At 43.7% G+C, this 23451-nt stretch overlaps 1 protein-coding gene across 1 annotated transcript in view; it reads left to right on the top strand.

Annotated features, from left to right (window-relative positions):
- The first annotated feature begins 1923 nt into the window (after nucleotides 1–1923).
- RNF150 (ring finger protein 150) overlaps nucleotides 1924–23451 on the top strand; it is a 275127-nt gene continuing 253599 nt past the window's right edge. The window contains exon 1 of the mRNA XM_059378612.1: nucleotides 1924–2451. Coding sequence (XP_059234595.1) covers nucleotides 1968–2451 — 484 coding nt within the window. The 5' untranslated portion in view covers nucleotides 1924–1967. The remainder of the gene's footprint in view (nucleotides 2452–23451) is intronic.

Raw genomic sequence — 23451 nt, 5'->3', positions numbered from 1 at the left:
CCAGGCAGTCTCCATGTCTGCTTCCTTGGCATTAGGTACTATAAAAAGCATTGCCCCAGTTGCCTAGAAGCCTATTTTCTAAAATGAGTAAGTTAGGAAAACACACAAAACCAGCACATCGAATACCATAGAGACAAATTCTTCTAAGTACTTCTTCTTGTGCCTGCTTCTAATTTGGGTATAGCGGGGCTCCTTGCTCTCCCCAAACAGCCACCAGCTGCTTGCACTAGTGCTGGAAAAAGAGAGGCTGTGCTGGGGGACTGCCATTAGCAGAAAGCTGCGAATATACTAAGGTCTTAGGAAAGAGGGGGACTTTTGTTTTCATCACTGAGTTCTGGGTTCTTAGAAAGAATGCCAGGTGGGAAGATCAATGTGAGTGATTGAGAACCATCCCTTGAATTATCTTAGAGACTTTATTTGGCAGGTATCTCAAGCTAAGGAAACTGTTGGTGTAACTTATAACAACCATCCAGACATTTTAAATGGAAAGGGCCTGTGCTGTGTCAGTTTTAAGAACACTACTCTAAAGGCGCTGTGCTCTCTGCTGACTAGTTGTGATCTCTATCTCTACCCGGAGAACACACTATAAAGGAGAATCCAAAGAAAACTCCCTTGCCTGTTGAAACTACCAGTCATGACAACCCGAATAAACACCGTGGAGAAATCGCTCTCTCCGTTTCTTTTCTTATATAGAAACACCCATCTGGTAAGAAATTTTGTAAGAAAACGAATGTCACATGCTTGTTTCCAGATGGGAGGAAGGAAACGCAAATCTGCCTCCAACAGAGTGAACCCCAGACCAGTAGCATGGACATCACGCGGGACCTTCTTAGGTAGGTTCTGGAATCCTAACCCAGATGTAGTGAATCAGAAATTCTGTGGCAGGGCCCATCAGTCTGAGCCGGAACGTCCCCCCAGGTGATGCTAATGCACTTAAATTTGATCGGCACTGCCCGAGGTACTCCAGGTGTGGTGTTGGAAGGCCCTCGGTACCACTTTGCCTTAGCCTTTGGCCCTAGGATGGGTAATTAGGGAGCTCGCTGCAGTTCTGCACAGGATTAAGCTGTTTAGGAGAGGCACACACGGTCTGCTATATATAAGGCGTAGGAAGTTGGTCCTGCACGCATAGGTTAAGGGCTCGCTTCCCCTTTTGCCTCCCCACCTGGGCCGAGTCAAAGACTGGCTGAATTTGAGACCCGGCAGAGGTCGCTGCTGCCCACCGAGAAAGACCGAGGGAGCGTGGCAAGCGGAGCCCAGAATCTTTGACATCACACTAAGCTCCTCCTTGCACGCACACAGTACACACACACACACAAACATATACAGACATACACAGACCTCGGACTCTCCTCTGTCGGCTCTCTCCCTCTGCCCCGGAGCCGTCCCCTCCTCCGGCGAGCGCATCCACGGCGCAGCCACCCGGCGAACAGAGGAGCACAGCAGCGTTCGGAGCGCGAGGGAACCGGCGCGGAGCAGGAGCCGCCGCTCGCCGGAGCGCTCGGCGGCGGCAGCAGCGGCCGGGACACCCTCGGCGGCCCCCGGGGCTTGGAGCAGCCGCGCCTGCTCCCGCCGGGGCCGGAGCGCGCGGAGCCGCCGCCCCGCACGCTCCAGCGGCCCCTGCCACCCCTATGAGACAAGCAGAAGCCGGACCAAGGAGCCGGACACTCGGCAGCTGGACTCCTCCGCAAGCCCAAGCGCCTCCTCCGCCCGCGCCCCTCCAGCGCCGGTGAAGCGAAATGCAACCGCCACGCTCCTGCTGAAAGGGGAAGGGGCCGGCGCCATCCCCTCGCTCGGAACTCGGCCCCCGCGGCGGCTGCGCGTCCGGGCCGCGGGCCCGCAGGTCCCCGGAGTGAACGCGAGGAGAAGGAGGAGAAGAAGCTGCCGGCCCGGGGTTGGCCGGGGCCGGGGAGGAGGGACGGGGCGGGGGGAGGGCGCGGGGGGCGGGGAAGGGGCCCCGGCGGATAAAGATGGCAATGTCTCTCATCCAAGCGTGCCGCAGTCTGGCTCTCTCAACATGGCTGCTTTCCTTTTGTTTCGTGCATCTGCTCTGCCTGGACTTCACCGTGGCTGAGAAGGAGGAATGGTACACCGCCTTCGTGAACATCACCTACGCGGAGCCCGCGCCGGACCCCGGGCCCGGAGTGGCGGGCGGCGGCGGCACGGAGCTGCACACCGAGAAGACTGAGTGCGGGCGCTACGGGGAGCACTCGCCCAAGCAGGACGCCCGCGGGGAGGTGGTCATGGCCAGCTCGGCCCACGACCGCCTAGCCTGCGACCCCAGCACCAAGTTCGCCGCCCCGGCCCATGGCAAGAACTGGATAGCCCTCATCCCCAAGGGCAACTGCACGTATAGGGATAAGATTCGGAACGCGTTCCTGCAGAACGCCTCCGCGGTGGTCATCTTCAACGTGGGCTCCAGCACCAACGAGACCATCACCATGTCCCATGCAGGTAAGCGCCCCGGGCGGGTGCGCCGCGGGGAAGGGGGAGCCCCAAGGGATGTGGGCGCTGAGGAGGATCCAGCGCCTGCCTCCCAGCTCCTTTCTGGGAAGTCTGCGCAGAAGGCGCGTGTCTGTTCCCTGGACCTATTAAGTTTTGCTTCGCTTTACTTCGGGGGGTTTACAGAGCAGGACTAATCAGATCCGGGCAAGGGGGGAAACCCGGAGAGTGTGTTCCAATTAGCATAGCACCGCTGCGACGTGGGTTCGCCGGGGTGGGCTAACTTTCCCGAGGAGGATCTGGAACGTGAAGTTTGGGGGGCAGGGCTCGCATATGGTTCTCAGTTACTGACCGGCCCCGCACCTGTTTGGAACCGATAGATCTGATAACTCAGCGCGGCACGACTGTGTGCATCGGGTACACTCCTTGTGCAGGCGTTTCTGTGTCGGGAGGCGGGTAGGGTTACTGGGGCTAGCTGCTCACCACCGCTAACTTGCTCCGTCAAGTCAGGTTTCAACCCTTCCTGGGAGGTTAAGAGGTTCCCCACCCCACCCCCCGCCGGGTTGACGCACGTCGTAAATAATAATAAAAGTCCTGTGCTCTGTCATTCGGAGAAACTGACATGCAGGCACAAAGGTAAATAATCCTCAACCAGCTAAGAAGAGCATGGTGGCCCTAAAGTTATGCCTGCTTTTCCAATATTGCATTATCATTTGCCTGATTGGGAGATTAAATATGCTGAAGGTTTTCTTTCTGGCAAGAATGAGGCGACTTCAGGGTAGAAATAGTAAGATTTTCCTAATGACTGAGGGGTGCCGGAGCTAGAAATACATTACTGCCCTAAACTCGTATATATTTACCCCTGGGCCTGACATAGCACTGCTTCCACCGTAGGAATCAAGGCGGGGGGGGGGGGGGGGGGGGGGGGGGGGGGGGGAGTCCTCTCCAGGCTTGTCAGCATAACTAGCTACTTTTAGCAGACTGGCTTCCTTCAGTTGGGCCCTCCTTCCCCAGAGGGGTTCCTGGGTTGAGGCTGTGGCATCCATTAAGGGGGGGTGGGGGAATAGAAATGACATGCATTTTCTGACAGGAGTTGCCTGTTCAAAGATGTCATTTTCTTTAAAAGCTAGTGCTTTTTAAAAACAGTGCTGCTGGTGAAATGGAACACCAAGCTTTGGCTGTATTGTTTGGGGGGGGGGGTGCTTTCTTGGGGACAAGTTTTCCTTTTGACAGCCGTATCACCTGTAGTCAACACCAGCCGTCTTCAACAAAGAAGCTGTCAACCTTAACATAGGTAAACTAGGGAAAGTTCAATACTTTTAACACATAGGCCAGAAAAGTGCAGTTCCTTAATTAATGAAGAGGACAGGCAGTTCACTTAGAAAAGCTATGATACAGCATTTAGAGGCACTTGATGTTTTTTTCTTGAGTTTTGTAGGGGAAAAGTTGGTACCCCAACATTGAGTCCTAGGAGCATTACTTAAACTTGATGATATTCAAGGATTTGGAAGACTATGGAAGAGCACTTTAGGTCATGTAAAGTATCTTTAAACGTTTAGTATCTAAACTCTGATTTGAGGGGTTGTGAAGGAGGTTTGCTCCTTTTTTTTTTTTTTTTTTTTTTTGTTCTCTAAATTCCAAGAGGATTGTTAGCTAATTTGCAGGATTCCTTAAATGTTTCTGTGTGCATATGCATGAAATGTTAAATGTGGCTTCTTCGAACAGAAAGAGGCATCGTTTATTCCTGTCTAAAAAGGTTCTCCAGAGCTGCCAACACATTGGATCAATTAATGGCTTGCCTGTTCTTAAAGAAAGCAGTAGGCTGATTTTTTTTCCATACAAATGATGCTTAAGACAGAGTGGGAGTAAAGGGTTTGGTTGTAGTTTGAAAGTTCAAGGCTAAAAATGTAAACGAAATTCTTATTCTGTTTCCAAAAATGTGTTAACGCCGCATCTGCTAATGGCCATGAAACTTCCATATTATCATTTGACATATTGCCACATTAGGACTCTGTATTCACTTTGGTCAGAGATTGCATTGATTTCTGCTAAAGTCTCATTATTAAGGAGATACATGACTGGGTAGCTTGGCAGGCCCTTTACTTTTAAATCTTTCTCCTGAATTTCAAACACTGAGATCCCAGCACTGATCTCGCTGTTCATGTCTTACCCTCAGCTCCAGAACTTGAAGGCTCTACTTTTTCTAGTTAAATTTAAGTCCTGTTTCTAAATTCATCTTAGGAAATGGTGTACATTTTACACGGAAATCCCTATCCTTATTTTGTGAACACGGGGTAGAGTATGCCAGAGGATCCTTACATTTGCAAACTTTTTTTAGAGTCTCCAAAAAGCTAATATCAGCCTTTGCCTGTTTTTCTTGTTTGTTTTTAAATCTCACCTCTCCTCTAAATCCTTTATTTTTGGAACTGATAGCTTTTTGGTGAGAAGGTCAGAATTTAGTTATGCAACCCATCGTGTAATATCTATGCATTTGGGGTGATATGACCCCGACACACCTACTACCTTGAAATTCGGTTAAATGGAAATTGGTTCCTCTTCCCCCTTTCATACAGACTCTTTTAGTTTTTTTCCCCCTGCTGAAATTGCTTTGGGTTTCTGCCACTTCTGCGATTATGGTTTCTCATTCACAAAGACACAGATTCTCCTGGAATACACTAGTAGTTTTACTTGGTAACTGGTTTTTAAAGATCTTTTAAAAAACAGGACTGCTTTAGGGAGAGAGAACTCACATTTACAAATTTACAATTCACACATTTAAAGTCTGCAATCTAAGGACTCTTACTATACTGAGACTTGCACAACCCTCAACGCCAATTCCAAAAAGAAACCCTCTGCATTAGCAGTTCCTCCTCATTCCTCCCCAACCCCCTAGCCCTAGGCAATGACTAATACACTTTCTGCATATTGTCCTATTCTGGACATTTCATTTACAGACAGTCCCCGAGTTAGAGTTGTCATGGTTTGACTTTACGGTGGTGTAAAGGTGATACACATAAAGTAGAAACTGTACCCTGAATTTTGATTTTTTTTTATCATTTCCTGGGCTAGCAGTATGCAGTTTGAGCCAGCAGCCAACTAAAGCTCCCAGCCACTCAGTCAGGAGGATAAACAACTGGTCCATTTACAACCATTCTGTACCCATATAACCATTCTGGGTTTTTTTGTTTTGTTTGTTTGTTTTACTTTCAGTGCAGCATTCAATAAATTACATGGTCTCTTCAACACGTTATTATAGGCCTCGTGTTAGATGATTTTGCCCAACTGTAGACTGTGTTCTGAACATGTTTAAGGTAGCCTAGTCTGAGCTGGGATCAGAGGTTAGGTGTATTAAATGCATCTTCAACTTATGATGGGTTTATTGGAATGTAACGCCATTGTAAGTTGAAGATCTATAAGTAGAATAATGTAATACGTGTTTTTTGTGACTGGCTTCTTAGTGTAATGTTTTCATGGTCTTTCAGTGCATTGCCTGTATCTGTCAGTACTATATTCCTTTTTGTTGCAAATATTTTATTGTACAGATATACCGCATTTCATTTATTCATCAATTAATAGTCATCCAGGTAACTTCCACTTTCTGTTTATGCATAATGCTGCTACGAACGTCTATGTCCAAATTTGTGTGTGGCCGTGCCTCTTGGAATTTCTGGGTCCTCTTGCAACCTTTGGAGGGACTGCCTGATTGTTTTCCAAAGCACCTGCCTTCTTTCACACTCCTGCCAGCGCTATATGGGGGTTCCATTTTCTCCATATCCTCATCAATACTTGTTACACTTTTTACTTTGGCCAACCTGCTTGTTGAAGAGTGGTGTCTTCATTGTGGTTTTAAGCTGCATTTCCCTGGGGACTAAGATCACTATTCATTCATATATATATATATATATATATATATATATATATGCTTTTCATTTGGCTCCTTTTCTACTTGCTAGCCATCACTTGTCCTTTCCTGGACTTTGAAATCATACACTTTTTGTCCTACAGAAGAAAAAGATCAATCTACCTCTTCCGATTAAACCCATGGACCACAGATTTCACATGTCCCCTATAAAAGGATGTGGGAAGTGCCTTTTTGGTGCTTCAGAGAGCCTCTGCCCAAGTTTTCCTTGAGTAAAACTATATAGGAATGGAGCTTCTGCCAGTGAGAGTAAATTGAGTGATCTGTAAAGGGAAGTTAAAGGCCCTGAGACCCCACTTATCTCCCTGGAGCTGGTCAGATGCCTGTGAACCCTCTGATACAGTCTGCGTGAGGAAAGTCATATCAGAAATCTATAGTTGCAATTTTGGGAAGTGGTTAACTAGTTAACTTCTAAAGCCAACCACTTGGGTTGGTGTCCTTGCCCTCCTGCTTTTACTGTGTATCTTTTTAAAAATTTTTTAAAGATTTTATTCATATGAGAGAGAGCGCACGTGTGCACAAGTAGGGGAGAGGGAGAAGCAGGTCCCTTGCTGAGCAAGGAGCCAAATGTGGGGCTTGATCCAGAGACCCTAGGGTCATGAATTGAGCCCAAGGCAGATGCTTAATGTACTGAGCCACCCAGGTAACCCTCTTACTATATATCTTTCAGCAAGTGACTCTACCCCTCAGGGCTTCAGTTTCCCTGTTTGTGAAATGAGAGATGACAGTACCTACTTTGCTTAGTAGGGGAATTAAATGGGTTGATGCATGTACAGGGCGTTCCTCTGTAGCTGGTATGTAGCGATCAATAAATGTAACCGTTATAAGCATCGTACATAGTGATACGCAAAGCCGGAGACTGGATCCTCAGACCCATAGGGTGCACTGAGGCCCTGGGAAAGATCACTTTATTTAGCGTCTCGTGCTTTGATGACCGGAGCGGCAGTGCTGATTTCTGTTTATGGCTTCTGTGATGTGAGACCAGGCATTCCTGCCCCTTCTGATGGTCAGTGAACCTCTGAGAATTCTCCTGATGCATACATGCTCTTTCTCTTGGCTGAAATTGCAGTCTCCTCCTAGCAGGGACCTGCGTGATAAACACGGTAGAGCTAGGACTGTATGGAGACAGTGACTGGGTTGCGACATCGAAGGAAGGATACATTTTTTTCCCTTTTTTAAAAGAATGTATTTGCTGTCTTTGTCTTTTGCTAGTGTATAGCGAAAGGGAAATGAGAAGACTAAAGGTCTAGCTGAATGGAAGAACTTTTGAGGGACTTGGTCCCTACTAGTCCTTCGAGATGATAGAAGGGAAGAGATGGTTGACGTAATTGTTTAGAGAATCAGCTCAATGAGGAAGAGCCCAGGATGGAGTAGATCCTTTGTATGCTAGGACTTGTCCAAGACTGGAGGAGAAAACAGGAAGCTTACTGAATCTTTCTTGTTTTGGTGAGTGCTGAGAGTTTGATTTATGGGTTCGTGGTTACATTTGTGGCCATAATTTAAATCTCTAATTTCTAAAGTCTACATCTGCCTTAATCTCTGTCAAGGAACTAGCTGCTATAATTAATTTTTGTCAGGACTCCTAATTTTCTAGGACATGTGGTTTTGTGTGGTTTTGCTTAGTATGTTTGCATTAACTCTCTTCTTGGCGTGCTGAAATTCTTTCTCTGGGAAGTAATCATGTTGACCACGACGTGCTTACTCTGTCAGGCACGCTGTAAGCACCTGATGCGTATTAGCTCATTTAATTTTCCCAGCAACACTCAGGTGGGCACTATGGGCCCTGTTTCATAGACCAAGGCGCTGAAGCCTAGTTGGGAGAGGTGCCCTGCAGGCGGCAAGTGGTGGAGCCAGGCTTGCAGACTGGAGTTGTGTGTCTCCCCAGTCTGGCCTTATAACTTCTGCTTCATATTCTCTCAGCTTGAAAGGACGCTGTTTAAAAACGAGACGGGGACTGTGATGACTTGATACAGGTAGTGAGCTAAAGCGGATTCTTCATTCAGAAATCTTTAACAAGTCTATAGGCTGAAGGCACTATTCACTCACAGTCTGCATTTTTGTGCTGGAAGACATGGGAACTTATGTTTTGGGCTCTCTGCCGCCCCGGCATGCCTCTGATTGGCTTTGGGCCAGTTGCTTTTTCTATTCTGGATCTCTGTTTTCTCTCTCTATAGAAGGTTTGGGTTAGTTGATCTCCCAGAGCTGTTTGAACTCCATAATTTATTCCTTATGCATTCAAAAAAACCAAGACATTGCTACAAAAATTCAGATTCCTGGCTTTCTTCATCACAAAAACTGACCGGGACCTGTGTCCCACACAGCAGCTGCCAGCTGGAACAGAGCAGTGGCTGGCCGTTGACAATGGCAGTGCGCTCTTTAGTTGGCCCTGGTCCCTATCACTTCTGGCCTGTGCCAGAAGTGGATTTGGGGTCCCTGCTTTATGGAATCAAACCAGGGCTGGTGAAGAGAAGTTCTAGAAAACATACTTCCTTAGTAAAGGGAAGTGTTCACAGGGATAGAACTGTATGAGGGGAAGAGGCTTCCTGGGGTAGGTGAAGCTTTCACTTGTGTTCAGATTGAACTTGAACAGGGTTGTGGAAGTGCTGAAGATAGGAGTCATGCCTTGAGGGTCTTCTGAACCCGAGCACCCATGATTCTCTATCATTTGGATATTTCAGAAACATTTAAGAGCCTCCATTTCCACTTCGCTTTTCTGTATGTGTCTTAAGAGGAAAATACTATTCACGCTTGTTCTTAATCTCCCAGGCCAGTCTCTCCCTCCGTTTAATGTTTATATACTTATTTATGTGGCATGAAACTACTTTTTCACCTGTCTCTCTAATGGCAGACAGACCCTCAATAGCCAGGAATTCCAGACTCTGTTACTAAAAGCCATAATTCAGTGTCAGTGTTAGGTAACATTCTTGGCATTGTAACTTAATTTGGCCTGGGCATTTCAAGAAAACGTAAGACTCGCTCACTCAGTTCAGGTCCTAGAAATACGTATCTATCTGGGGGATTTGGAAGGAATCTTACCGTCTGCCTTCCAATCTTTAGTCAGCATTCCGTCCTCCTCTCTCTCGATGGTTCTGTTCTTAAAGATCCCCAGACTTCTCACAAAGGAAGGAATTTTATGACCAGGAAGTCTGGAAAGATTTAGAAAGGACCTGGGACTTCAGAACTCCTTCTAGTTTTTTTAGAAAGAAAATATGTGGTTCTTGATGCAACATTAATTTTGCCTAGAAACCAAGCTCCGTTTTTGAAAAGGAGCGTGACCATTATCCTTGTGTTTCTAGAGATAAAACTTAGTATATAAAGAAATTGATATTTTAATAGCCCCTGAAAGTCTTCAGCTTATCCCTAGAGGAGATGCTCCATCTCACATACACTCTAGAGGCCAACTTCCCCTCCTGCTGAGTGACTGAGGTGATACCAGAGTTCCCTCTATTTGATCACGTGAATTGAGAGATGGTAAATTTGAGTTAAAATGGAACTCAAATCCTTTCAGATTATCTCCGCTCTTGAGGATTTTGTTGGTAATATAAAACCCCGAGAATAAAAAGGCCGCCTTGTGCTGCACGATTGTTCTTTATGAAGCTGCAATTACAGTGGTTTTGTTCCATGGAAACCTTGACTATAGGTATAATGTCATCTTTTATTTTAAACTCTAAAGAATTAATGTTGGCAGTTTAACTTAAGGCAAGTGTGTTTTACAGATTGAAATCAAAATATTAATGATTAGGTTTCTAGTTCTTTTTTCTATGTGAGAGGAAAGGAGAGGGAAATTTCTTTTACTTCAAAAGCATTGGTAATAAATTGATTTCTGTAAGTATCTTAATTTTTTGTGTTTTCCATAAATATAAGTGTAGGAACACTTTTTTCAGTAGAAATAATCATTTGTCATAAAATTTAAGCTTATGCATTAAATTGTTAGCCTTTTCTGTTCATACATTTAATAAAGGTTAAAGATTAGAAACAATTTTATGTTAAATGTATGGCTTATTCATGTCCTTTCCAGGCAAAGATCTATAATTAGTACATGTTTTAGGTAAGATTCAGGAAATGTTTTGTTTTTTAGCCAATTCAGCCTATGTCTCCACCATAAGTAGCTTTTTACATAGTTCACTAAAGCACTATTGAGAAGGCAAAGATATGACATTTTTCTAGGTGCTGACTTGCACAAATCCCTTTTTTCCCCTCAAAGTTTTCTCTTTTTCTGGCCCTCACTTTCCACAGAAGATATTCCTCAGGCCATTCTGTGGCTCTCCGAACTGTCTAAACGTCCATCAGGAATGTGATTGCAGGTGGCCCAAAGAATAGTGGAACAGGAAAGAGGTTTTCCCCTTTATTTACCAGAAAGCTGCTTGAAATGTTCTTCGTCCCAGATACTCACAGGACTGGCTGCCCCTGTCAGGTCCCTTCTCTAAAGTGACCTCACCACTAAGGCACTCCCAGCTCCTCTATTTAAAATAACAGCTTCCCTCCCCCACTCACCAGCCCCAGCACTCCCTACCCTCTTCCTGCTTCATTCTACTTCTCATTAACATGTTCTATTGTCTCTTCCCAGCCTCCCTCAATATAAGAGCCACAAGAAACAGGGCTCTAGATATTTTTTGTTGATCATAAAGTTCCCAAGCCTAGAAGGGTCCCTGGTACATGGAAAATGCTCCAGAAATATGAAGCTCAGTTAAATAACGTGGAGACTAGAAAGATGGGCCATGTTAATATGTGTCTAATGTCATGAAAAAATATTCTATGACACTAAAATTTTTCTTTGCTTTTGACTTACCTAAGTGAAGTCAGGCAGATTCTAATCAGTCTCCTGCTAAAATGTTTATTCCTCCTGTAGAGCGTGGCAGGAAGTTAAGTGCCTGGTTCATGTCCTTGGTCTAGAGAGAAAAAAGGAGAAGGGTATCAAAATCAAGTTGTAACCAAATACAGTTCTGTACATGTGTTTATTGTCCTCCTTTAGGAAAAAAATGTTTTTCTCTTGTTTTAAATGAGAGACATATGCTTTAGAGAAAAACTTGAAAATATGGAAAACTTAAAAAGAGAGAAGATAATCATCTATAACCCAGCCACTCAACTTTTTTTCATTATGTGGATACATATTTACTTAACATATTTACTTTTACCAAATTGGGAATATATTGCATATGTTTTATAGCTTTTTTTAAATTTAAGGGTACATTTTTGAAATTTGTTTCCCACTTTCCCACTACATAAACAGTGCTGCTGTAAACATCCTTATGTACCTAAAAATGGGTGCATATCCAGGATTACTTTCTTCATTCCTGAATATGGGGTTAGTTAGAGGTTTTTCATGGGTTGCTATAGAGCAGGGTTTTTGGTAACCCACTTAGTGAAGTCTTCAGCGGTGAGCCACTCACTAAGATGGTTCCACGGAAGGAGAAAGAACGCCTGTCAGTTATGGGGCTGCTGTGGGGCCCTAGCATAGCATTCCTGCATGACTTTGCTCCGAACTAGACCAGTCCGGCAGCGGGGCCAAGACACACAGAAGGTGGCGAATCAGAAGAAATGAAGCCTGGGAAATAGAATCATCGGGGCCACAATCGGCAGAACCCCCCTCTGTTCCCTTACATTCATCTGAGTCTTGGAGATGGTAAATGCAAATTGAACAGCATGTTAGGAAATTCAGGTTTCAGTTGTGGCTTTGTCTCACCCTGGCTTTACCATTGGCAAGGGACACCCTACCACCCAGGGGTCTCCTTGCCTTCCATTTTGAAAACGAGGGGCAGGAGACTGCTGGAGGGGGATGTGGTTTAAAGCAGTGATTGTCCACTCCGGCTGCACGGTGTAATCACCTGGGGAGTTTAAAAATTATGCCCAGGCTCCCCAGTGCAGAAATTCTGATGTCATTAGCCTGGTGGCCAGACGCCTTTCCAGACGAGTTCAATGTGCAGCCTGGGGAGACCGCCACCACGCTGGGTCAACCAAAAGGCCTCCTCGAGTTCTTACCTTCCATAGGTCATAATAATTTAAAGAAATACTGATTTTTATCTGTGTTCTACGTGAGAACGTTTTAAATTTCAGGATGATCATGATTAAAAGTATGAGGGTGTGTATAATAAGGATTATTTCAAGACAAAGTTAGTGATTCACTAATAACAACCAGATTTGGGAGACCAGCAGGAACACAGATGGTAAACACAGCAAGCCCAGGGAAGCACACAAACTTCTGTAACAAATCAAAAAGTACAGTAATGAGTCAGAAACGATTAGACATTTTAATTAAGTTGGGTGGAATTTCACGGATGGGCTGAATGTTCGTGATCTTGAGTGTAGGCTTCCGGCCGAAGAGGCAGAGATGCCGTGTTGTTCTGACTGAGTAGGAAGTATCCCCCCTTTGGCACATCGTGATTGTCCTTGCCCAGGTCGGGAGGCCGGATACGGTGGTGATGGTGGTGAGAAAGACTGTTCTGGGACACAGCTGGCCTGGGTCTGGACCCTGACAGTCACTTGCCGAGGGAGACCTGAAGCACCATAGGTATGGAGGTAGAATCCGGAAGTCCTCCGGTTGGTGAGTGACGGGGGGATGCTGGGGTGTGTGCACCGTGCAAGAAGAGCTGCTAAGAACTAAGGGCCTCGCTGGGCAGGGAAGGCTGCAAGCAAGTGATGAGTGCAAGTCTTCACCTGTGAATGAGCCTCAGGTGTTATCCGTCAGAACTGTTGGGAACCCAGGCAATGCAGGAGAGGGCAACTGTGAGCGTTTAATGTTTGTTTGTTTGTTTGTTTGTTTTAAAGATTTTATTTATTTATTTGATAGAGATCACAAGCAGTCAGAGAGGCAGGCAGAGAGAGAGGAGGAAGCAGGCTCCCCGCTGAGCAGAGAGCCCAATGCGGGACTCGATCCCAGGACCCTGAGACCATGACCTGAGCCAAAGGCAGAGGCTTTAACCCACTGAGCCACCCAGGCACCCCTGTGAGCATTTAATGTTAACTAGGATTATTGTCAAATATATTGGACTACAGTCTGACCAGCTGATTCCCAGCCATCCTGATCTCTACCTGGATGCTGTCATCTCGGCCGATGTCCAGCTTCTGTCCCTGCCCTCTGCAGTCTGTTCCCCGTGCCGCAGACAGAATGAAGTCTCAAAAATCAAAGGACCTCACTCTCTGGCTCAGATCTTCCGAGGTCTGCGTATCCTACTTGGAACCAAGTCCACATTCTTGCTGCCACCCACAGGGCCTGGCCCAGCGTGGCCCCTGCCTCCTGTCCAAGCCCATCCTCCAGCCATGTTTCCCTCCCGATTTCCCAGCCCCTCTTGCTGCTCCTCAGATAGGCCCAATGCGCTGCCACCTCAGGCCTTTGGGATGCTTTTTCCTCTGCTTCTCTGGTACAATTATTATAAATTTATACAGCAAAGCATCTCTTCATGAAACATCTCTTTATACTTCTGAAATGTGTGAGAAGGATTCCCAAACAGGAATATCTAGTAGACATTTATCTCTTTGCCCCTTATTTAACCAACTGGCTTTGTTCACTCCCGCAGGCTCTTATGTCCCCTGTACATGTAGAGTCATGGGAATGAAGCACCCGGTGGGCAGGGAGAGTTACCCAGTCACCACGCTCAATTTTTTGCAGGTTTTCCCAGAGTTTTGCTTGACTTATTCCTTCATATCAACAGACTGCTCCGCTGACCCCTTTATCAAGAGTTTTCTCTGACCATGTAAAGTTCTGTGGGGCGGGACGCCTGGGTGGCTCAGTTGGTTAAGCGGCTGCCTTAGGCCCAGGTCATGATCCCAGCGTCCTGGGATCGAGTCCCACATCGGGCTCCTTGCTCGGCAGGGAGCCTGCTTCTCCCTCTGCCTCTGCCTGCCTCTCTGTCTGCCTGTGCTTGCTCGCTTTCTCTCCCTCTATCACTGGCAAATAAATAAATTTAAAAAAAAGTTCTGTGGGGCTTTTTTTTTTTTTCTTAATCTGCTACTAGTTCTCTCCTTTACTCTCCCTATGTTTCTTCATAGCGTTTATCACCATTTGAAATTGCTGCATTATTTCACTCATTAAGTTACTTGATTATTGTTTATCTACCTTAGGAGACTATAAGCTCCATAAAGATAAGGTTCTTGTCTTAACTGCTGTGTTCGTGGAGGCTGGCACATTAAAGGCATCCAGGAAATATCTGTAGACAATATGAGTGGGTAAAGGAGGGGTAGAATATGTACCCATCCATGCTTTCCAGGTGCACTGCTCACTTAAGGGACGAAGTAATGACTCCTATTCCATATACATTATTTGCCTTATGTTGAGGGACATTTAATTTGAGTGTTTAAAAATGTTGTTTCTTTTCCTGCCCACAGCAGGGCCTGTGCTAAGGGGATTTGTCTGCTGCCAGACCTGAACTTAACCCTTGATAAGATGCCTCCTTCCTTACAGGGCCCACGGAACGATTCTTTCCCTATTCATTTTTGTCAGCAGATGGAAAGGGCATTTTTCTTTCTTTCTTTCTTTCTTTTTAAGATTTTATTTACTTATTTGAGAGAGAGAGACCGGGAACACAAGCAGGGGAAGTGGGAAAGAGAAGCAGGCGCCTCACTGAGTAAGCAGCCCAATGCGGGGCTCGATCCCAGGACCCTGGGATTGTGACCTGAGCTGAAGGCAGACGCTTAACGACTGAGCCACCCAGGTGCCCCAGACCTTTTTCTTTTGTCTTCCTTTCATGAACGTTGGGAGGTCTGGAGTGGGAAGCCAGTCGTCATTTTCTGAGATCTTCTCCAGTCCTGCCAGTGTGTCTCAGAAGACCTGGATGCCTACTGTCCATTACCTACAAACAAGTGTGTCTCTGATCTGAGGCCCTTTGCTTTGGAGGTGTGTAAGGGGTCTTTTTATAGATAACAGAATAGAAATGTCCTTTGGAGTCAGCTGTTATGAAATACAGCAAGAGATCTGAAAGAAGTAACTGGGCATAGGGCTGCTTGGATGTTTTTACTCGGAATTGGGCATCTGGTAGACTTCATACTCAAGGGGACCTGGAGTGTTACTGCAAGGAAATGTTATAGGTTGATCGTAAACCCTACCTGTATCATTTACAAGTCTCTCTCTGTGTACACACTACTTCATTCCAGAAGAATCTAAAGTTAATGGGGGCAGGAGCAAGGATGTCAGGATTTCTCCAAGTGAAGGAAATAGCAAAGGACAAATGATAGTGAGATATGTCCAATTGTGACCTTTCGGGCAATGAGAGAAATCTCAAGTTTTCTCTTAAATCTGAGTGAGAGGAATTCATTAAAGCAACTGTTGGTTGCAGCATTGAGGCTTGCTCTAGAATGAATGTAATTTCCTATGTATTTGTATGCCTCTACTTTTTAGCTCTTAAGAACTATATGTATAGAGCTTGAAGCAGTTAGGTGATATAATTCCTATCAATTTAAAAGTTTATTTCTATAGAAAACACATATTCTGAATCATTACTTTGTTCTTTCCTTTCATAAATGCATTGATTATATGAAGCAGATTCTATTTTATTGAGATGAATTCTTCGTACTGGACTGTGAGGTGTCTGAGTTAAGGTGCTTTATGCCTCCAGCCCCCTGCCTTGGTAACTAGCACAGGTTTCCTGAATGATTCCCCATCTGTGGCAATATTTACTAATCTGGTGAATTTTGACCCATCTTGATGCCATTCACCTGGTGGCAGGAACCTGGCCTTGATACCAAGCATTTAAAGGAAATTCTCAGCCTCTGATGAAGCTCACCTTGCAAACACTAAGCCTGCATAGGAGAGGTAAGTGTCCCTCTCACAGGGCCATGCTCAGAAACAAACAAACAAACAAACAAACAAACGTGAAATGATGCTTTATTGCATACAAGCCAAGTTCTATCCATTAAAAAGTCTTCAGTATCTTTCATCCTGTTTACCTTTACGAATATCTTGAAAAACCATTTACCTAATTAAAACTTGATTCTTTTAAATGAGAAAGTCTTATTCTCTTTGGTAAAATGAAATGATTCTTATAATTTGGTTTATTGCTGTCTGAAACTCATCAGCTTTCTTCCTTTTTTAGGGAGATACTATATTAAGTATATCTTAGCTTTTTACTCAGGAAGATTTTTGTGTTTTATTCAGTCGTATTGTGAAAAATACGCTGTAGGTAAAAGGGAAAAAAAAGCCATTTTCTTTAGTGAGGCTAATTAGAACCTTTGAAGCATTTTGAACTGTAGCATAACCAAGAGCCTGCTCATTATTTTTATAATTAATCTTTGAAAAGGTGGCATAGAGGAAAACAGCCGCTCAAACTCTAGCCCTTGATTGATAGATTTGCTTACTGAGATGGGGCATCATTTTTCAGAGAAAAATTAGCACTGAAATAGGCCATTACCTTGCTTGGCCTATTTGGTAACCGCTATATTTCTAAAAAAGAGGTGTTGTCACACAGGGGGACTGATTGGTCATGGTGATGGGGGGTGTCACTGTTAGCTCTCCTTCCACTGTCCTGTGCTCCTGGCTGAGTCTCAGCCCCAGATTCCATCCATCTTTTTCAAGGAATGGGAATTTCTGTTGAAGAGGACACGCTTCCTCTCTGTAGCTAACAGGCAATTTGAAGAAGCTGCTATCTTAACCCCGTGGAGCAAGTCTTCCGTAAGTGTATGGTGTTTGCTGTAACTGTACTTGAAGCTGAGGAAAACCTGAGATTCGGGGAACCAGAATCTTCCAAAACTGGTGTTCAGTTGCCAAGGTGACAAGGCAGCAGATTCAAAGGCAAGTAGGTGTGACCTAACCCTCTCTACCTGCCCGTGCCTTGCTGTCTAGCAACTCAGTGATGGACAAAGTCAGACTATGACTCTCTATTCATGAGTTTAAGGCCATTCAACAGGCCAGCACCTGTTCCCCAGGGATTAGGCCTGCAGATCAGGAGCTCTGACAATAAATAAATAAATAAAATGCTTCAGGTAAGATAACCAGATGATAGCTGGGAGCCCCATCAGCAGCTGCTCTGGAGGTGGGGGGGTTGGTATTGTGGCCATTCTGCTCTTTCCATGTGCCCCATCTTCTCTCCCCAGGGAAGACCACTGAGGAAAATTCTCCTTTTCTGAATAAGCCCAGACATCTTTTCAGCAAATCACCTCTTCTGGCTCCTGGCGCATATATATATATGTGCCAGGATATATATAAAAATATATATATATGTACATATGTATGTTTTTTAAGATTTTATTTATTTATTTGACAGAGACATTGAGAGAGGGAGCACAAGCAGGGGCAATGGGGAGAAGCAGGCTTCCCTGCTGAGCAGGGAGCCCGATGTGGGACTTGATCCCAGGACCCCAGGATCATGACCTGAGCCAAAGGCAGACACTTAACAAATGAGGCACCCCACCTAGATTATATATTAAATCTCTCTGTCCCCTTGTTCATTAGAAGAACTCTGCAAATCTTGGTTGGACTGAATAAATATTAGAAGAGAGTGGACACTTGTTGTGAACGCATAAGGCTTTAGACACTGTGTTAGGTGTCTTTCATACTTGACTCCTTTCACAGACCCTGAGAGTTGGAAACTTGCCCAAAGGCACAGATGGACAAAAGCAGGGCTGGTATTTTAATCCAGATCTATGTAAATTTCAAGTATATCGTGAGGCGTGTAGGATTTCTTTGACTTTCTACTGATTTTTGTTTCAGAGTACTTTTTTATAAGGGGAAAAAACTCTTTATGGATAATAAGCTGTATAGAAACAATGTTTCCCGTAAGAATTGGGAAACTTAGTCTGCTATTGTTAAATTTATTGGATATCTGTAGCAAGGTAATTCCTTGGTTACACAAGAAATATTTCTTATTGAAGTATAAGGTATAAATTACTGTGGATTTAATTGTTCCACAAGTCAAACCTTGTCCCCTGTGGATATGGTTATATCTTTGGTATATTATAGTCCTTGTCTATAAATTGTGCCTTAAAGAATAGTTCTAGTTCGAGTGATTTATTCCCATCAGTTAAAAATGACAATGTTCTTAGAGAATTGCATCAGGCTCCTTTCTGTTAATCCTATTAAAGTAAAAGGGCCTCTGTAAATTTCTGCCACTGCATGTTATTTTTAGTTGTAGAAGTAAATCATTCCCTTCAAATTTATCCTACCGTGATTTTTCCTAAGTTTGTAATTACTCTTAACATTTACAAAGCACTGCCAGACCCCATGTACCAGAAAAATATTTCCAGGTCAAAATAAAAGAATGACACTGTTACTGTCATTATGGGAGTTTAAAAATAGGTGTGTGTATACATGTATGTATGTATAGTAGTTTAGAATTTTAATTGGACTTGGATGATGTCTGATTCATGTAATCCCAGAATAGTTTTGCTTGCTCATTAAATTGCTACAGCCTTGATTTTAAATAAGATTTTCTTTAATTGGGTTTGTGGTTCTTCATGCTCAGTAATTCACTTGTCTATTTTTAGTGTTCTTATGTTGCTTATTTTAACATTCCTAGTATATTCTACTTGTAAGATTCTTATTAGAGTACTCCTGAGAATTTTTTTTCTCTACATATGTACATTGTTTTACCTTGTTCACAAATCTCCCTGGGGGCAAGGAGGCTGAAAAGGCCCTTATAGTGCGAGCTTATGTCAGCCTGTCGGTCAGTGGATTTGTAATTTTTTCGTCTATATTATCAAAATTATCCAGGTATTAATTAACCACAAAATAGACTTTTACTGAAAGACTTCAGAGTGCATCAGTTTTGATCATTTTATTTTATTGACAAAAAATATGAATTTTTTTTTAAAGATTTTATTTATTGGCAGTGAAAGAGTTTGCATACACAAGCAGGGGGAGGGGCAGAGAGAGGGAGAAGCAGACTCCCTGCTGAGCAAAGAGCTGACATGGGACTCCATCCCAGGATCCCTCGATCATGACCTGAGTTGAAGGCAGATGCTTAACTGACTCAGCCACCCAGGTGCCCCCCAGATGTTCTTGATATATGATAGGAAAAAAAGGCATGGTTAACAGTATTATATTATTTGTAATAAAAATTGGGCTGGGAGTAAAGAGTAAAGCAGACCTAATTAATTCCCTTTTCCCCTTATTTTATGAAATTATCCCTGCCACTTGTTGGTCACTATGTATCTCTCATTGTGCTATGAGCTTTTATATAGATTATCTCACTTAATCCTTTCAGATACCTTCTGGGGTTAGAGTACTCTGAGCACAGATGAGGTTATTAAGTTTAAGCAACATGCCCCAAATCTCACTCTTCGTTTGGTGGCAGAGTTGGGACCTGAGCACCAGTGAAACTCCAGGGCCTGAGCTGTGGGCACATATGATGGGATGGATTCCCTGTCTCCAGGCTGCAGTGACCTGTTACAAAGAAGATAAATGAGAGTTCCTTCTATTGACATGGAAATACATTTACTTAGCTTGCTATGGAAGTGCAATGCAAATCCTCTAACATGTTGAACCTCCATGTGTTCAACTCTAAAATAGCAATCAATATGGTACTTACTTAGCAAATTTTGTTGAATTTAAAATGCCCCTGATTTTAAGAAGTAAGAATATCTTATGTACAATGAGAAAAAAACTATCACAATTTTAACATGGTATTGATGATAAGCATTCTGATTTCACAGATGTTAAAACATAAAAAACAACAAAAAACTTCATAGACTTGAGTTACCATGTCATCAGTTTGTGAGACTTTTATGAGCACGAGCAGAAAGCATTTAGCGTAAGACCTTTTAAATGATTAAACATAGCACCATAAAATATTGATAATGCACCAGTATGTAATCTAAGAAGAGACACGGGATTTATTTCAAAAGAGCCAGTATTAAACTAGAAAAATATTCTCAAGACGATAATTAAAAGCTTGCTGGTACCAACTAGAGCATGTAAGGGTTAGCCTGGCTGGAAGACATTTGCAGAAGACTGGTATGCCCCAGTGCTTGGAATTAGATGTGCTCCCCAGGTCTGAAGCAGGCATAGGCCACGAGCAGTGTGGGGATGTGGGCCCTGGATTCCCAAGAGTGAGTCCCAAGAGCAAATCTCCACTGCTTGAGATTCTGTTTCACACCATTCCTCCCTGGATGGTGTGCTCAGGAGGTATCTGGAATGACTTGGCTGTGAGGGGAGGAAGAAGGGAAGCCAGTTAATACAGTGTGAACCACCATGCTGACTGTAAATGGAAGGTGTAATTGATGTGTGGGGATGTGTCAAAAGACCACCAGGAGAGCTGAAGGAACAAAAGTGGGGAGGGTGCTCTCTTTGCCTCGGCCCAGGGTAGTGATATTTTCATCTTTCAACAAAAGAACACAAGACATCATATTTGAATGGATGAATTAAAAGCTAGTTAAAATGGTTGGATTTTTTCTAGTTTTCTGGGAAATTCTATCCATGTACAGGGAGGCTGATACAGGATACAGACAAGATCCACTTTCCACAGAGTCCATTGGGCATGGGAAGCTTGTCAGGAGATGACATAGCAGGCCAGCGTCATGACCCTTTGCACGCATCGCTATCACCTGAGCACCATTGTGTTCTAAAAAAAAACCTTTTTTTTTTTTTTAAGATTTTATTTATTTATTTGACAGCAATCACAAGTAGGCAGAGAGGCAGGCAGAGAGAGAGAGAGAGAGGAGGAAGCAGGCTTCCCACTGAGCAGAGAGCCGGACGTGGAACTCGATCCCAGGACTCTGGGATCATGACCTGAGTTGAAGGCAGAGGCTTTAACCCACTGAGCCACCCATGCACCCACCATTGTGTTCTAAAGGAGATTAACGTTTTCAAGGATTTACTGTGGGTCAGGCATTGTGCTGGCCGGTCACAGCATTATTTAGATAGGCTGCCTGGCTTACTGGTTGGAGCCAGGGTAGACCCCGTCTGCACAGACACAGATCCGAGTTCTGCCTTATAATAGCTTTGCTACCTGGTATGCATTAGCCAACCTCCGTGGTTCAGTTTCCTTGAATGTAAAATGGGAATCATAGGGCTATTTCATGGAGTTTTTGTATGAATTAAATGGGTTAATTTATATAAAGCATTTATACATATAATCACTGTAATAGCATTTGCTAGTAAAAAAGTGAAGTTATGTGTGCTGCTAGGATTCACATCTGTGTTTAATAATGTGCTTCTGCATGCTGATACTTGATATCTTAAGGCTGTACTGATCACACTAAATTGTCACCTTTGATTTCTAGGAACACTGAGTGCTAAGAGAGATGAAATACCTCTTCATTGTGTTGATATTCTTCCCCAATTTGGGCATTGGCTGTAGAATCTCTTGACCTTTGATCTACATCAAGTGAATAAATGTTAAACAATTATACCCTTGGATCATACTTAATATATTTGTATTTAATATAATACTTCTATTTGATTTAACTAATTCTTCTGATAATACTTTACATTTGGAAAAGATACTATTTCAGCTTACAGGTAAAGGAATTGAAGGTCACAGAGTTTGAGTTCTAGCGAAACTAGGGCTCAAATTCACATTTTAATTCAAAACCTTTTTTCACTGTGTTGACATATTTACTTAGTTGTTAATTAAGCACCTACTATATGCAGGTGTATTGAATCTTAGCTGTACAAAGAGCATTATACCACTTTTTTGCTGAAGCAGGTTACCAATCTGACAAGAAGGGTAGAGTGGATGTGTGATACTATTAGTGTGAACAGAGTGTTATAGGAACACCCAGGAACAATTACGTGGCCTAGAGATTTGTGGGAGGTCTTATGGAGAAGGTGACATTTTAAAATAAGCAGAACTGGGGGCACCTGAGTGGCCCAGTGGGTTAAAGCCTCTGCCTTTCTGCTCAGGTCATGATCCCAGGGTCCTGGAATCGAGCCCTGAATCGGGCTCTCTGCTTGGCGGGGTGTCTGTTTCCTCCTCTCTCTCTGCGTGCCTCTCTGCCTACTTGTGATGTCTGTCTGTCAAATAAATAAAATCTTTTTAAAAAAGCAGAACTGTGAGCAAAGTAAAGATGGGAGCACTTTTAGCAAAGGAAACCCTTTATTTGATTGTTGAGAGAAGACAAACGGACTAGAGTGACAAGTAGGTGGTCTTATGGTGAGAGGAGGCTAAAAACTAGTTTGAGACAGTGGGATGCTGAGGAAATTGGACATTTTCTTTCCTAGGTAATGAAAATCATTAAAGGCTTTTAAGCAGACATTGTCAGAGCTCTGTTTTAGATAAGAATGGTGCTAGGTGTACCGAAGAGTGTGTATGGGAGACGTCGTTGGTTTTCAGGGATGTTAATTATAAGGCTGATAACAAGGGTTTAGAGATTTCAGAAATAATATCTAGAAATTGGTGTCTGACTATGAGAGTGGACTAACAAATGACACGTCGGACTGGGTGAGTGATGGATGACATGAAAAAGGGAATACAAGAAGAAGGTTCAGAAGGAAAATGTAGATTCAGTGTTGGGCATGTTGCTTTTGAGACTGTTGATGGTGTTGGTATCACTAATACAGTCCTGACCTCTGAAATAACGAAGAGAGATGGGACCAACCCTGGTGGAGGGGTCAGGGGAGGATAAAGCCTGGGGGCAGGGGACAGCATTTGGGGGACTGAGAGTGGAAAGGAACTCTTTAGTTAGAAGGAAGCCAAAATGACTAAAATGATGGGAACCTAGGAATGAGTGAATTTCGGCAGAGCGGTATATAACAATGTCAGATGTGAAGAGGTCAAGAGGCTGAGGGTATTGGATTGGATTTATAATGATGTACTTGTGCTAGATGATATCAAAAGTCCTATCCACCTAATATGCTAGCCCTTAATTTGGGAGGTTTTCTTTTTTCCTACCCAGATTTGCTCAAGGGCAAATAATAATTAGGTAAACAGGCCAGTCTGGAGAATGCTTTAATTTACAAAATCATTACCAGAGGCTTATTTCTGTGTATGGGTGTGCATTTGGTTATTATATTGCTAATCCTGGCATTCAAATCTCAGGAAGAAATGTGTTCATGGTTGGGATGTACGAACTATGTAGAATTCTGGAGACTCTCTCTAACTTAGCCTTGCAAACAATAGGCTCACAGGGTTGGGATTATAAAAATGAGGGCAAAATACCATCAGTATAGTAATATTTGGATGCCAAATCATGGTGGGAGTAAATAAGTTCTAGAATTGCATTGAAGT

This window comes from Mustela nigripes, chromosome 1, assembly GCF_022355385.1.
Source record: "Mustela nigripes isolate SB6536 chromosome 1, MUSNIG.SB6536, whole genome shotgun sequence".
In the NCBI taxonomy this organism is placed as follows: domain Eukaryota; kingdom Metazoa; phylum Chordata; class Mammalia; order Carnivora; family Mustelidae; genus Mustela; species Mustela nigripes.
This window is presented reverse-complemented; position numbering and strand designations above follow the sequence as displayed.